The 17,526-nt window shown below is 35.3% G+C and overlaps 1 protein-coding gene across 2 annotated transcripts in view; it reads left to right on the forward strand.

The window, feature by feature from the left end:
- Positions 1 to 816: 816 nt before the first annotated feature.
- The window catches only part of LOC123313231 (TRPL translocation defect protein 14), a 42,741-nt gene continuing 26,031 nt past the window's right edge, over positions 817 to 17,526 (forward strand). Inside the window, exons 1-4 of one of the 2 annotated variants that reach the window (XM_044898001.1) lie at positions 817 to 1,124; positions 1,182 to 1,249; positions 1,338 to 1,375; positions 1,454 to 1,491. In XM_044898001.1, the coding sequence (XP_044753936.1) occupies positions 1,061 to 1,124; positions 1,182 to 1,249; positions 1,338 to 1,375; positions 1,454 to 1,491 (208 nt within the window). In that variant the 5' untranslated portion in view covers positions 817 to 1,060. The remainder of the gene's footprint in view (positions 1,125 to 1,181; positions 1,250 to 1,337; positions 1,376 to 1,453; positions 1,492 to 17,526) is intronic. The other variant, XM_044898002.1, reaches the window with a different exon arrangement.

The following is a 17,526-nucleotide window of genomic DNA, read 5'->3' on the forward strand; positions in this document are numbered from 1 at the left end:
TTTAGTTTCGTAAAGAAAGATCAACATTCTTTGGAAATATTTCATTCGAAAAGGATGAATTGTGGAATAAAATCGAGCGATGATATTGGTGATCCACTATACCTAGACACAAAATCCTATTTTTTCACAGATTCTTTCTTGAATTAAACCCAGCTAATAATGTTGAGGCAGCATATACTGAGTTTGTGAAGTTTCTATTTAAAGTATTTCAATTCCATGTTATGATATAGGTATTCCTGATACTGAAATCTCAAAAGACATAAATATGATTCAGCTCATGGAACAAGTTCTACAGATGAGAAAAAGTATTCATTTGGAAGTATGAAAATTATGAAATTGTATTTCTGAATCATCAATTGAATTTACCAGAAAACTCTCGCAAAGAAAAATCGTTTAACCTAACTCCTGCCAGTTGAAAGTACTGGTATAAATACCTTTTCCAATATTTTTTCGGAATCAATATTTCTATTCAGAAACCCAGACAATAATCCCAATATAACTTTTCCAAATAATAATTATAATACTTTGTTGGACAACGTGAGATAAGAAAAAACATAAGGAACTAAACTTGTTTTGACTTTGCAGTACTGACAAAGTAGTTTCGTGATTCAGTCGGCAGAGGGCGTCTAGATTTTTGGATTCGCCAAAAAAATCCGATAAGTCTGAGGTGAAAACCGAACAGGCCTACTGTTTCAGATCACAGAACAGTCACAGTTTTTCTTGCAGTTCTGTGACTTTAAATTGTCCACATATTGAAGTATCAAGTTGTTTCTGTGATCTATGGGATAACAAAGAGGTTAATTTTTGGTGATAATTTTAATTTTAGCAATTTTAATCATAATTTAATACCTTCAGAGTTCAGCGTGCGCACGTTTCTGTGGACCGCACCGTGCGGTGACTCGAACCGCTGTAAATCCTCGATATTTTGAAACTGAAAATAATAGTGAACTGATGTTCGAATATTAGAGTTTGTCATAGGACTCTATTGGATTAAATTTCTTCAGTTTATTACTTGGTGCTGAGTATCTACTACCAAATTATAATCAAGTAAATTTTCAAGATGATGGATGATATAAGAGAAAACGGACATGACAAAATATGTTATAGACTGGTATTAACAGGAGGTAATTTGGGAAATTTAAGTAGACAAACCTATTTGAATTGTTTCTTACCTATTTAAGGTCCCTGTGGTGGAAAAACTACTGGTCAAACTAGGCTGTGCACATTTTTTGAAAATCTTGGATGGAAGGTTTGTACTTGTTTATTAAGTAATTCATTATGTTGAATCTGACTGATAACAACTTTCCTTCTGGTCACTTAAATTAATGTGTTTCCAGGTTTTCAGAGTTCCAGAAACTGCATCGGTATTACTTAGGTTAGTTAAAAAATGAAGTTGAATCCTTTATGGATTCTCTAGTAGCCCACAGTAATGTTTTTTTTATGAATTTTACAGTGGTGGCATTAAGTTTAGTGACCTAAATGAAGATGAGGGTGAGTCTTCTTTTCTTTTTTTTTGTAACCAATTACCACAGACTTATAATACATGAACGCATTGTCACGTGACTTTTCAGTGGATCGAGAGATTGGATGCATTAGAGAGAGAAGGGCTTATGAATTCTAGTCAAATAAGAAAGAGTTGAACTGATTCCATGTGGGCAATGTCAAAATCATATGATGGATGTAAACAAATATGTGACGCAGACTTTGCCGGCAAGGTTTTGATACATTGAGTATTATTCACATTATAATTATTCTTGACTGAAACTCACATATTTTTTCATATAATTCATTTTGAAAGAATGTTGAGGAATTCCTGTTTGCCTTTTGGAAATTTATCATGCAAAATTTTCACATAAAATTGCGAGTTCTATAACCTTTTGACATCTTGCCTACAAACTCTCCTTATTCAACCAACCTCTCTTTCTCTCATAGGCGTAGTCCATGTAATTTAAAAGTCTATAACAATTACATATATTAGGTTAATAGGGGGAGTAGTGAATATTTGAATTCCTCATGGAATTAATTCAATACATTTCTGAGTTATAATCGAACAAATCCTTCAGCTGATTGCTTTTCCTGAAATATCTAAAATGTACTGTAGTAATAAGAAGTGTTTATTCATAATCAGTCTTAGAGAGTTTTATAATGATTCACAATTAACTTTTAAGGCTTTGAATATGGGTTATAGTTAAACTTTGAGTTATGAGCTTTGAACAGATTTCTAAATCCATTTAGAATAGAAGTGGACCTGATGGGCTTATGCACTTGAAACTCTGTTTCATACATCAGAGAAAGAGGGAGGGATTAATAAATTTGCAGAAAACGTCAAAGGCTATAGATTGTAGATTGTGTCTGCATAGGAGGGTATCAGTTTGACATTTCATACAAACTTTATGTACATCTCTCCCTTCTTTATGAATCAAAATCTCTCTATACAGGGTGTTCTACAAGCTCTATGACAAACTTTGACAGATGGTAGCTTTGATTATTCTGAACATTTTTTTTGCTACGAACACATCAGTGGCGTATATAGAAAATATTTTCGGGGGGGGCCCCGAGATGCTTACACCATCAAATGATCCAATGGTTAGATTAGGTTGGATGCAATTTTTCGATTGAGAATCAAAGGATAACTTTGGGCATAGTCTCCCTGTTTTTCATCAATATCTCGTACACATTGTTTTCAAATCTTAAAAGTTATGATGCAAAAAAAATTACCATTGGTTGCTATTTCTAGCCAACACTCACGTCTGTGAACTATCCCCATTTAACGGACTCCTGCAACGTGACGAGAAATTGATAGAGTAGTGAGGTTTTCACAAAAGGCTTCATCATGTTTTGAACAAGAAAAAAAACGACAATGAGAAATTTCATTTTATTATAAGTGGAAAAAATAAAAATTAATTGACGACATGAAGACGAGGTTAGCTGAACATTCGCTTACATAGATGGTTACAAAACAAACCCCAGTTTTCTCGGTACACTAGCAAACTTATCAAGAACTTCCTCGTCGCTAACTGTGATGTCTCTGTGAATAGAGAGTAATGCGAGACCATTTAGTCTATTCTCAGATGTGCTGTTCCTTAGGTAAGTTTTCAGTCTTCTAAGGCTAGAGAAAGTCCTTTCAACGGTAGCGACTGACACGGGAAGGACAGCTAGTATTTTTAGAAGGATATAAATGTTGGGGAATAGATCTTTGTCACAGTTTTCTAGAGAACTAATCGCCGTTTTTGGCAGAACTTCAGGTCTTTCCTGTTTCCACTTTTCTTGCCACAGCTTAAACTCACTTCGCACAATGTCGTTAAATGACAAATCTGGTTCATATAATTTCAATGCAGCTTCTAATGAAGTGATGTCTGTTCTGATACAAAATTGTGGAAGAATGTTTTGTAAAGATATTATTGTGTCTTTATGAGATTGGAATCTTTCCCTTAACGCTTCACAAAAATCATCCAGGTATGGCACATAAACTGCTCGTCTATAATATTCTTCTTCTGTGGTATAAGGTACATTGTTGCGTGTTGTTTGAAGCCGACAAAATCGTGGAAGCTCCTCTGTGACAAAAAGTTTGGAGGCTATTGTCTTCACCTGTTCATATAATGGTTTGAACGTTTGCTCGGCATTTGATCTCTGTTTTGACAGTAGGTCTAAAACAGTTGTGATGTTGCTTATAGCCTGACTAAGGTCAATGTTTTTTTTCTGAAGGGTCTCAGACAAGCTGTGTGTAGTCGACAGCATCTGGCTCAAAATGAAAAGATTAACAATAAATGGAAAAGTACAAATGGCACGACTTAAAGCAAATGCTTTAGTTGATGAAACACTAGATTCTTCTATCTTATGTAGGGAGAGTATGATAGCTTCTAAAATTTCTTTGAATAGAATAACTGAGTCATGTCTCTCCACCCATCGCGTTTCGCACAATGAAATCAGCTTCTTTCTCTTTTCATCAGGAAAGCACTCTGAAATCGTGGATTTTAAAATCTCTGTGTTCTTAGCTGATGCATGAAAGAATGCACATATTTCTTTAATGACACCCATGCAGTTTCTAATAGAGGAAATGCTACTTGCATCTGACAAGCACAAGTTGAGTGTATGCGAAGAACAATGTGTATAAAGGGCCAATGGTAGTTTTTCTCTGATAGCAGCTTGAACTCCTCTGAACTTGCCACTCATAGTGGCAGCACCATCGTATCCTTGGCCTCTCAATTTGTTCAAATCAAGACCTAAATTTGACAAGGTCTCTAATACAGTTTTCGCCAAACCTGCACCAGTTACATCATAAACGGGGACAAACGTTAGGAAATCTTCTCTGATTTTGAAAGTTTCTTCATCAACATAGCGAATGCAAAGTGAAAATTGTTCTATTTGGCTTATATCAGTGGTTTCATCCGCTAAAACAGAATAGAAGATAGAATTCCTTACTTTTGCCACAATTCTGGATTGAATCAAAGAACCAAATGTGTTAATGATGTCGTTCTGAATGACAGGGCTTGTGTACATTGTTTTTCCACCAGCACTGATCAATTGGTCCTTAGGAAGATTATCTCCGCTGTTAGCTCGGTATCTCAACAATGATCGGAAATTTCCGTCATTTTCGTCAGGTTCTTCAAGACTCACTCGTCCAGAATCATTATGACCTCTGAGAGCAATCATTTGCCTTCCGCATAACTTAATAGTTTGAATTATAGCAACCAGTTTCTTTCTATTATTCTCAATATCTAATTTTCTTCGAGAATTCACTTGATCAATAACACTTTCACTTTTTTTTTTAATCAAGGATTTTGTGTTTTCAGCAATCAAAATGGATTGCCTATGGTATTTCGAATCTTGATGATTTTTGAACATTTCCCTAGCTTTTTTGAAATTTATGAAAGGCTGGGTCACAAATATTCCCAATGATTGGTGATTTCCTTTCCCTACATGTTCGCTCTGAGAGAAAAACACGCAGTATTTACAAAATGCTCCGCATTTCTCCTCTGAATACGTTAACCACTCAAATTCTTCAAGCCATTTTGCTTGAAAGGATCTCGTGTGGTTTGAAATCGAAGTGGTAGGAAATTTGTAACCAGACTGAGGTTTCCATACATTTTCTAACAATGAAACTTTTTCATCATTTGTTAATGAACAAATATAACTCCTTTGACAGTAATTTCCAATATCGTTTACATTTTTAATAACTTGAAAAATACCTTCCACATCTTGACCAGAGGAGCTGGTTTGAAAGACATCGGCACAAGCAATTTCACTTTGTCCTTCCACGGCAACGCGGGCTTCTAAATTTTCAACTCCAGGTCTATCCACATTTTGTCTTTTCGTGAAAAAATCTTGAATTGAACTTTGTCTCTTCATTGTGATTTTCTTTCACTAGTCAGTTTTCAATTACGACCCGAGAACACTAAAATACTCTTACGACTTATTATATTAGATATTAGAACGCAAACGTGAGATTTAGGTAATCATCAACTACTGTCCTAGCGGCTTCAGCCGTGTCGTGCGTATTACAGATTAGCTTTATTCACGCAAGCGCAGATAGAAAAGAACCGTTCGCGGATTCAAAGACATGATCAGAGCTTCGGAGATTTGTAACTGGTACGCATGTTCCGAATTTTAAGATCTGAGCCTGCGTATAGGTTCCCAACCAGTTTAGAAATCGTCACGCGAACAAACAGTTGTTGTATATTCACATCAGACGCCGTAGCCATGCTTCTCGAGCCTGTTTAATTTATTATAGTAGTTCAGTTTTCTTTATTCATTTCGGGGGGGGCCCGGGCCCCCTGGCCCCCCCCCCTATATACGCCACTGGAACACATATCCGATTCATTTCTGTTTAGAAGATACAAGCATTTGAAAAATCATATTTTTATGTTTAAATCATAATAATTAATGGAAATTTTGAGGCTAAATTGTTCAAAATGTCCACCTTCAGCTTGAATGCAATCTTCACATTGACGAACTAAAGATGCCATTACTCGGCGGATCAGATTTGGGTCGTTTCGTATTTTGTTTGCTGCATCTTGAATTCTATCAAGTATGTAATTGTTGATAAGATTGGATTTCAACATAAATCAAGCTGCTTTCTTACGTCCCCATAAATAAAAATCTAAGGAATTTAAATCAGGCGAACGCGATGGCCATTGTATCGGTCGTCCTTCATTTATTCACCCAACTGACTAATTGTCTACCTCTACGTGGTAGTGCACCATCGTGCTGATACCACGTATTTCAAACAATGTTGAGCTCTAAGTAATCAATAAAGTCAAAAAGGTTCTGCTCCAAAAATTTTTATACTAATCTCCATTCAAACGATCATTCACTGGCATCAAATCGTTTTTTAAAATCCCACCCCAAACTTTTACACGTTGCTGAAATCGTTTTGGTCTAATGGTATATGGATTCTGCAGTGCCCATACATGTTCATATATGTTTATAGTTGAAACCATCCTTAGTGAAACAAGTGTCAAATAAGTAATTAAAAAACCGAGATTTTCTGTCGGTCTACTTAATCAAAACATGAAAAAAAAAATCTTCAAATGCTTGTAACTCCTGAACGAAAACGAATCGGACCTACGTTCATAGGAAAAAAAATGTTCAAAAGAAGCACACCTACCTTCTGGCAAAGTTTGTCATAGAGTTTGTAGAACACCCTGTATATTGTTAGGTCTATATTTTTATCAAAAAAAAATCTAGACCTGCCTTCATGTTTGGGGTGAGGTGAAAATATATGTCATGGTTATTAGACCGATAATCACCTACACAGTTTTGCGCAGTGTTGTAGTATTAACCTCATTGATTGACCAAAATTTCCAGTACTCAGAGAACTCAGGCTCCAAATTATTCAGAAATGCCAATATGTGGCACATAGAGCAGTTGGAGCATGAAGCTTATTGTTTATAATCTCATAATTTTTGTGACTTTTAATGGGTATTTTTTCTTTCGTTCAGTGATTCTTTTGTTGCAAGTGTTAATGACTACTTGTGCTGTTATCCAAATACACACTGTGAAATGGATAAATTTAACAGACAAAGTTTGAAGTAAACAGAAGTAGCGAAGAAACTAGAAAATGAAAAAAGAGCAGAAATATGAGGATCAGTATTAAAGTTTCATATTTTATGAAATGTGTAACTTAGGTGCTGGCAGCTGAAAATAAGCTGGCTAATAAAATGAAACGCCATTTAGAAACAAATCACAGTAGTTTCCAAAGAGAAATGCGAGAACTAAGACATCAGTTGATATCCTTTCCAAGGCATTACATACCAGATAGCTTGACATTAATGCAAATGGTAGGCAAACTACCTGCATCCATTCAACTGGATGAAGAGACAGATGGTAAAAATGGAGCGGAATTCTATGTATAGAAAAAACAAACATATATATCAGGCTTTATTTATTCCAAAATTGCTGAGACCAAAAGGTCCTGCGATTCATTCGAGATCATAGATGCATAGATAGAAGAAAATAATTTTCAATGGGGTATAGTTAGGGGATGAAGCGCAATGTCCCGGCTCTTATTATTACAAACAAAAAAAACAGAATAGTACAACAAATGCACATTATGTCTTACATATGGACATTTTGCCATACACAGGGTGGTCTTGCTTCATGAAATGTATCAGCTGAATTAAATGTTATCATGAAGTCCTTTCGAGTCATTGGTTGAGGCGCACCAAGTGCTCCTCGGGAGCATAGCTCTCCTAATTTAGACCGTTCCAGTACGCGGAGCGTCAAGCCCTAGGTTTTCTTTCCCTCTCCCCTAATGCGCCACCGGAATTCCTGGGGCTTAACGCACTGACAGCTGTGGAACGCGAGACTTGTCATATTAACTGAGGATATGTTAGTTTAATTTGGCAGTTTAGTTTAGCGCGTTCTCGCCGTAGCAATCACTGTATGACAGTAACGGACACATCAACAAAAAACCCAATCCTGATTTCCCTTGGGGGTGAAACTCTTAGTAACGACGTGCTGCCATCTCTAAAACGTCAGCAAATTAATATGAAAAAATGTTAGTTTCCTACGCTGATAATTCTACGCATAAACTACAGTGACAGTGACTCTATCAAACACAGTGGCGACAATTGGAAATTTAGCAAGAATATGGCGGCTTAGAAGCACAGATTTCAATGCTATGATCTGTAATTCGGAATGCGGATTGGCTCACGTCACGTCATGTGACCAAATCCGCCATATTCTTGCTAAAACGATGAAAAACGAGACCACAATTGTCGCCACTGTGTTTGACAGACTCACTGTAGCATAAACTAGAGCGACTTTGTAGCATAGACTACAGTGACTTTATCAAACATTTATGTAGCATAGACAAGTTAATTTATGATTCTGCGCTTGTGCGTGAAATTGATGTCAAGTGATCAAAATTCGATTTCAAAATTGTTGGATCATTTTATTATAAGTTTTCGTTGTGGAGCGAAATTGTTGTGTACCTAAATCCAACAGCAATCATGTTAGAACACTACCATTATTTTTCCTCTCAGGATCCCAATAATGAGAAAATAGTTCTACTTTGAAGAACAAGAGTTATGGTCAAATTTGATACAATGTTTGGAATACCCTGTAATATTTCTCAAATTCGAAAAATGCACGATATCAACGCATTTTTCTACTTTTACTTTCAAAGCTGTTTAGAATTACGCAATAGTTCGAACGAAAAATCATACAGAATTAAATACTTAATTATATCAGAAAATGAAAAGTCAAAAACAAATTATTATCGTTTCCTCTATAACAGAAGCGTCTTATAAAATTAACAAACGCATGAATATTTCGAGAACTAATGCATAAAATGAAAAAACAATTACTGTGCTGAAATCAGTATAAAAATACCTTTCAAATGAGGTATCAGTCACCCCATCTTCCCTATTCAAAAATTGGGGGTGAGGGTTGTAGTAGCAAGGGTTGAAGCGCTATGCGTCCGTAACCTACATCTTAAGTTGTCCCCCTCGAAACAGAAATCGACCTGTCCGAGCATTTCTATCGAAAAAATTTATTTCGTCTGTAATCTCGTCTGTTTCGTTTTCAAATGGCCACCCTGTATATATATATTTCCAAATCAGCTTCTCTTGTTTATGATAGTGACATTCCATTGGCCAAGATTTTCAGTTGGTTTTAGATTCATTGTTCAGCAATAAAAATAACCTATCGCATATTCCTAAATGCTGATTCATAAATAGAAATTTTCATCGTTGCAAATAATAACGCTATTATATCACCATTTCGATAACATTTTAGTTCGTGTTGATAGCAAGACAATTGGAGCTGTAATAGGTATATAGGTGACACCTAGATTGAATTCGCTTCATGCAAGAGCCAGATACTTATGTATTTATATCCTATCCAAATATGTATTGCCTTATGATACTTTTAATATATTCAAATTTGTAAGTCAGTTATTAACCAATGCAGAATTCGTACGAGGAGCAAAAAAGGGAATACTGTTGCCCCTTAATTTTCCGCATCTTCTCATTCCAATTTGTCAAAATTTCATCATAAATGAAAAAAATTGTAGCTGATGAATCAGAATAAGGGGTATGGGCACAGTTGAAATATTTAATATCTTGTGCTTCGTGTGTTATTCGCAGAAATTGGGAATAAACAAATTTTATCTGGAAACGGTGATTCTATACGTAAAGGTTGAAAATTTTTTCTAAAATAGACCAACGAGAGACTAAACATGCTTGATGAGTAATAATTCTATAAATTTTTAGGACAAAAAGATGTCATCCCTCTTAAAGTTTTTCAGGGGGAAGGGAGGGGGTTTTTTCATCCTCTGAATTTTGAATGAAATAGATTAAATAAATTCCAGGGATGGAGACATCTTTTCGAAATAATACCTAAGATTTTGGTTTCCGAAACAAGCTGAAACATGTGTATACTATTCTGGTACCGATATGTACCGTTGTAAAAACAGCATTAATCGTGAGACTAATTCAATATTTTTGTCAACATCCTCCGTCCCTAGATTCATCTCCCTACTGTGCAGATGATAATTTTTTTCTTGATACAGTCAAGTTTGGGTAAAGATCAGAAAGAAATACATGGCGACGCGACGTTGAAAAAAGTCATCAATTTTGCACTAGTACACTAGTACACATGTTTCAGCTTATTTCGGAAACCGAAATCTCATTATTTCAAAATCATGTCTCCAAGTCCCCAATTTGAAGCCCTCCTAAGAACCCTTAATCTTAGGGTCACAAAAATTTTTATCGAGGGAACATTTCGGTACAAAACTAGTACAAAACTTTGAAAGAAAAATAATTTGCAATTTCAAAAGGGAGGGAGTGAGCATGTCTATTGTTGCCCCGAATTGAACTCCGTATTTTCTTCATTTTAATTAGGGTACAAAACTTTTTTCAACGGTACATTTCAGTACAAAACTAGTACACACATGTTTCAGCTTGTTTCGAAAAGCGAAATCTCATTATTTCGAAAGCATGTCTTCAAGTCCCCAATTTGAAACCCTCTTAAGACCCCTTAATCTAAGGGTACAAAAATTTTTCTTGGGGGTACATTTCGGCACAAAACTAGTACAAAACTTTGAAAGAAAAAAATTTGCAATTTCAAAAGGGGGGAGGGTGAGCATGTCTATTATTAGCCCGAACTGAATTCCGTATTTTCTTCATTTTAATTAGAGTACAAAACTTTTTTTCAACGGTACATTTCGGCACAACACTAGTACACATGATTCAGCTTGTTTCGGAAACCGCAACTTATTATTTTAACAACATGTCTCCTGCCCCCCAAATTTGAAACCCTTCCAAGACCCCTTAATCTTAGGGTACAAAACTTTTTCTTCACGGTACATTTCGGCACAAAACTAGTACAAAACTCTGAGATATAAAAAATTTGCAATTTTAAAAGTCGGGGGTAAGCATGTCTACGACCCCCTCAAACTGAAAACCGTATTTTCATCATTTTAATTAACGGTACGAAACTTTATTCCAACGGTACATTTCGGTACAAAACTTCAGCATAAAAAAAAAATAAAAATTCAAATTTGGGGGGGCTGGAGACATGGACCTTATTCGAGGTGAGAATTGATTGATGAAGCATTCAGAAAACGTCAAGAAATTTTTTCTAAGTGTATTGTGCTTAACTTCTTCGACCGTCAGGTTTGCACTCAAGAAATATTTATTCACTACCGAACTTTGATAATATGATATAATACTCAAATGTGGGCTGATCGCCTCGTACTTTTCCCTTTCTCGCTACCATTCCTCCATCCCTTATCGAATATAGTCACATTCTGATTTATCTTCTTGTTGTTGTTATTTAGCGTCATTTCTTATCAAATCTTGTTTATTTTTCACAATTAATAGGTAAGGCACGAAGATGTCGCTTTGTGATATGCTCATGCACTACGAAATGTAACGAACTATGTATATCTTTGTTATGGCAATATAGTCTTATTATTATTGTGCAAGAAAATTTTACAAATTTCAGGAAAACTGAAAGAGCTAATGAAAACAAAAATGATCAAATTGTCTCTATTCTAGCTCATTTCGAAAACCTGTGGAATCTGTAGAATTTATTTTTTATTGGAAAATGGTTTATACGTCATAATTTTTCATGTCTATGTTAGAGAGCTTTTGCGATTGCTTATTTGGTTAGGGGGTAAAACATTTTACCAATTTTTCTTCTTGCAGTGTGGATGTGCCCAAATCCACGCCGTTACCTATTCTTCGATTCTGAAGATCTCGAATATCTAAATACATGTTTGGGCATAAGTCTTGAATAGAATTAACATTTCGTCAACCAATTACTCGAAATTAAAACGCTGTAAATCGTCAATTAATTACCATCATCTTCTGATAACCCCATACAATTTTCGTTTTTCAAATGGAAACATATAACACGTGTAGGCTCGTTGGAAAGCTCATGGAAAATGGAATTAATTTTGTGGTTATCAGAAGAAACACTTCCCCGTGAGCTTTACAACAAACCTACACATGGTATATATTTCCATATGAGGGGGTTAAAGAAAAACATTCAATTTTATTGCCAGAAAATGAGTGTAATCAAGAATCAATAGACTGATTTCAGCGTTTTCATTTTGAGTTATTTGTTGAAGAAATATTACTTTGATTCCAGACTTATATTCAACCCCTATCCCAACCCCCAGAATGATATTTCAACTTCTTATGTTCTGATTAGGAATCATCTCACTTACAAAATCAACTCAATGTCTACATCAACTCAAATCGATATTTGAGGTCAAGGTTGACTGTCAAAAATCGCACAAAATTCTAATTGAATGGCAAGGAAAATACTATTCTCAATCTCAATTTGGAGAGAATTTCGGTTTCTGAGGAGCCTATGAGAAAATTTTTGAATATTCACTAGCACATGAAATAAAACGTTGAAAAGTAGTCCAAAACTATTATTACATATACAGGGTGTTCTACAAGTTTTTTGACAAACTTTGACAGAAGGTAGATGTGCTTGTTTTATATGAACAAAGGTCCGGTTCGTTTTCGTTTAGGAGTTAAAAGCATTTTAAATTTTTTTTCACGTTTTGATTAAGTATGCCGACAGAAAATATCGGTTGAGATGGCTATTGACGTTATTCTAATTATTCTTATATATAGATAATATGGTACATATGCTATTGTCTTCGTCTGGGTTCGAAACCGGAGGGGATTGAATCGGTTCCAGTTCCATACTGGGTGGCGCTCTGAGTTACTGCATAGTACTCAGTAGCGCGTGCCAGTATTGTATAAGGGTCCGTCAATTCCAAACGTTACTCCATCATATTCTATTAAAACTTAAATGAAACTGCTGAAGAGCAAAAAAAAAAAAATTGTGTTTCATTCATTCATACGTTACTCCATCGGAGACGAAGCTATGTTCAGCTTCGCTCATTCACATCGTAACTCCTGTCGAATTCGTATAGGCTGGTGGTATGCATCTGAATTAATACATATTGTTGATATTTATGCTACGATCGAACAATTCGAGAAGTTCATAGATGCATATTCGACTTGTAACATTTTGAGTAAATCACATTGTTATCGTTCCCTACAATATATGTTAAAGAATGTGTGGAGCTGCTGGAAGCTAAGTTGTAGTACATACATATAAGTATTGGTTACGATAATAATACATTGTATGTTCGATTGTCCATCATCATGTATTAATAGGAAATAAACCCTTAAAAGGGTTCATTAAAGGCTTATTTCGTGTAAGATTGAAAAGAGCTATTACTAAGCGGTCGGCGGAAAACAATATTCCTTTTCAATTCGTATTATTTGAGCACAAAAATAATAACAAATTAACCCTAACCCATAAATACACAAAGTTCAGGGTACAGTTCGATATTTTGCGTTCGTTTGCGAAACTACTCTGAAAAGCATCTGATTCAATGTGCTGTGTAGAAAAGAAACAGACGAAAAATCCTATAGTATATATGTATTATATATGAGTTCCAATATGGTACTCTATTGCGTTGGTTCAATTATTCCACATTGTATTTCTGCAACACTGCAACGAACTTTTGAAAGAAATCGTATATGTGACTCCTGTGAACTCAAGGGAAGAACTTATTGGCCGTATTCAAAATGCTCGCGACGAATTAAGAAATCGAAATTTAGCTGCTGCTGTCGGATCTGTTAGACGTCGATGTGAATCATGTGTTCAGCAAAATGGTTCATACTTCGAATCTCTTCTTTAAGTTCGTTTTGAGTGTGATTGTTAATGCTTATTTTTTTTTTAGTTACACGTTTCGTTCACAAAAATAGTCTTATTATTATTATGTACCTACCATATTAAATTTTGGCGATTTCTTCATGCATGAGAATGTGTTTTATTTTTTTACCGGAAATGGTGCCTCGTACAGCAATAAGTCAAGATACCGAATTTGCTCCAAACTAAACAAGGATTTAAATGGTAATCCTTATTGTCGGAAAAACCAGTGGCGTATCATTCTTTTATCTGAAAATCTTCAGTCTCGCTGCAGCACAGAAATGATATTATTCAAAAAATGCTCCTTGACGCTCAGAACCTATGTCTCAAATTTCTTTAAAATATTTCAAGCAGTGTGAAAGTTATTAATAAAAAACATTTTTTTTCTATAATTTTAACACCCCGTATCTCGGAGAGGAAACATTTCTCGACATACCATATGTGACAAACTAGGGCTTATTTTTGATGTAGAAAACGTGGTTAAAATTTCTTGGTTACGATTTGGACCATCCTGTTTAGCAAGATTATCTTTATTCTATCGACATAATACGCTATTAAATTCGTGTACCATCCTCCATATCCTGTACATTTCGTTATATTGTGTACAAATCGATAGTTTTCATGGATGGATATTTTTCCCCATAATCATGTGATGATGATGATAAATTGTGCGGTTTAATATTATTTATCGATTGATAAACACATTGGAGTAAAAAAAATTTTTTTTACAATTTGTGGAGCTTCAAAACTTCTATAACGAAATTCCGCGATGGCATATATCTAACTTTCTAGGATAACCAACGATAACCAATTTTAACATTTTTATTATTGATTATTATTGATTACCTATTATTCAACTACACCTAAATTCATTAGTTTCTTAGGAATCGACTTAACAAAAGTGTGGGAATAACGAGGAAAACGGTTTTAAATAGGGACCAAAAGACAATTTTCCTGTACATTTTGAAATAATCGACAGCTTTGCTAATTTTTTCTAACCCTGTACATACAAATGTGAAAATGTGAATGTTGTTCGTTCTTCAATGTTGAGCAAATTGATAAATTTGAAAAAATCGATATTAGGAGTAGAGAGGCAATATTAAAATTGGAATCATAGATGCAAATGCATAAGCTAGTGTTCCAATGAAGGAAATTATTCATGAATATTCTAGTTAGATCCCATCAACAAGTACCGGAGAAAAAAGAAGTTAACACGTTTCACTACGAACTGATATGTCATTGATATTGGGCTTTGCTCCGTAGATGTGTTGATACTATTGACCAGTAGAAAGTATGTAACATAATTTATTTTCTCGTTGTAGTGAAGCACACAAAATAGTTATTTTCCTAACAACCCCGGAAAGTGATACCCGCACGAAACTGCCGTTCAGGGAAAGCAGTGTACGGGAAAGACACTTTCCGCAAGCTCTATTTTACGAAACATATCAAATTTGATTTAATAATTCATCTGCAATAACAGACGTTCTTCTGAATGTCGTAACCAGGTTAATCTCATCGTTGGCGTTCGGTGCATAAAGACATGACAGAATTTAATTTACTCTTTAGTATTTGGGTGCACGGAAACTGACTTTTGGTGACACGCAATATATTCCGAGACTTTTAAGTACATTCTTATTAAACGAGTCCATACTTGGGGGGTTATCGATTAGTTCTATTTGCGAATACTCAATTTATATCGGAAGGAAATTAGAAATACCTAAGGATTCTCATAAAACTGTCGCTCAAGTGAACATTTATTCGAAGAAATAAAGAATTCGTTTCCTGTATTTCATTATTACCAAGCACGTTCGTTCATAAAAGTGAAAATGCCCTCAGGCAATTCCTTGGCGATTTGTTTTCTTTTTTTCCCCATTTTCTGTCGGAAAAACTATGGGCCTGCAAAATTATGCCGGAAAAACCTTTTTTGAAATTAATTTTTTTGACAGTTTCTAACAATGTTTTTCTCATTTAAAGTTCCGGTTTTGCCGAAATAGAAAACTTTTTTTTTGCACAGAATAGGGGAGACCGAGGAGAGTTGTGACAATTTTCACTTCAACTAACATATCTCAGTCCAGAGGCATTATACACATCTATCAGGTATGAGAGTCGATGTAGCCCAATCATTTCATTAGAAATAATCTTCAAAATCGATTAGATCATTGAGGTTTCTGAGGAATTCTGCAGAAATAGAAATTTCTTCCCTTGTCAAAACGCTCCTAAGTTGTGACAAATACCGAGGTGAGTTGTGACACCCATGTACTTGGTCTATTAGTTGAATAAATAGAAAACATTATATAACTGATAAACAAATAACTTATTTCTTTCGAATTGAGTATTTTAATCATTATTCAATACTACTGTAGGAACATAACAATCAACCCAAAAATCGTGATTTAATCTGATTAACAATTATGTGTATATCAGATATATCGAAGTTCGCCAGCAGCGCAAGCTTTGTCAGGGCGAGCTTAGTTACACCCGCCTTTGCATGCTTTCGAGGCTCTGAGTCCATCTCTCTTTCGATTTGCTTGGTGTTAAAGTTCTCAAGGTAACAAAACAATTATTTCTGCATCTTTTCATACTGTCACCCACCTGAAGATGCTCTCATGATAGCGAAACACGTGTCGTGTTTAAAAAACTCATTTTGTGAAAATCGTATAATCAGTTTCAAGTTCAATTATGGATTAAATCGGTTTTTATCTACTGGTGTAGATAAGAGATGGAAAAATATTCATCAGTTCTTATTCATACAGTGCATAGGGGGGTCAGTTGTGTAAATATTCACTTATTTCCTTCTCACCAATCTTCTTAAAATCTGTAATCTATTCTCAGAAAATGTCCATTCATGCAGCTAGAATTTTTGTTGGATTTTTCTCCCATATCGAAAAACCTTTACTGAAGAAATTAACAGTGGTTATACTCATAGTAGTTTATTGTTCTTCAAAATCTACAAGGAACGTCAGTTCTTTGAGGATATTCCTCACCTCGTTTTTTAATCTCTCAGCAGACACTGAAACACAGCCACTGTACAGTGTTTGCTGTACTTGACTGCAGCCAGCGGTGGTAATGCAGAGACTGTACCAAAACGGATCGTATATGTCCCGCTGAACTGTACAGTACAATCTGCATTTGACATACAGCCAGTACAGCGTAGCTGCACTTCAAATACAGCCAGTACAGCGTAGCTGCACTCCAAATACAGCGATGGTATTGCAATCACTGTACCGCAAGCTTCACTTCAAATGCAGCAGTAATGTGCAGAAACTGTATAGCAAGCTGTACTAAATGCAGCAGTCACTGTGCAAAAACTGTGTACGGCAAGCTGCACTTAGAATGCAGCAGTCACTATGCGAAAACTGTACGGCAAGCTGCACTTAGAATGCAGCAGTCACTGTTCAAAAACTCTACAGCAAGTTGCACTTAATCAGCAATAACGTACTCTACCGATTGTACCTACCTACACTTGACGCAGCATTACATAAGCTGTGCAGTTACTTTATATCAAATGCTGTACAGTAACTGTATATCAAAAACTGCATTTTTTAAATGAAGAATTATAAATACAGAAACTGTACAGTAACTGTATATTAAAAAGTGCATTTTTCAAATGCGGTATTATTAATACAGAAACTGTGAAGTAGGTATATATGAAATACTGCATTTTTAAAATGCAGAATTATCCATGCAGAAACTATGCAGTCACTGTATATCAAAAAATGCATTTACAAAATGCAGTTTCAGTACAGCAATTCCTGTGCTGCATTCAGGTGGCACTTGTAATGCAGTATCTGTACAGTTGCTGTATAATGTGTTTGCTGGGCTGTCATTATCTACGGA

The sequence above is a fragment of the Coccinella septempunctata genome, chromosome 5, assembly GCF_907165205.1.
Source record: "Coccinella septempunctata chromosome 5, icCocSept1.1, whole genome shotgun sequence".
Taxonomy (NCBI): Eukaryota; Metazoa; Arthropoda; class Insecta; order Coleoptera; family Coccinellidae; genus Coccinella; species Coccinella septempunctata.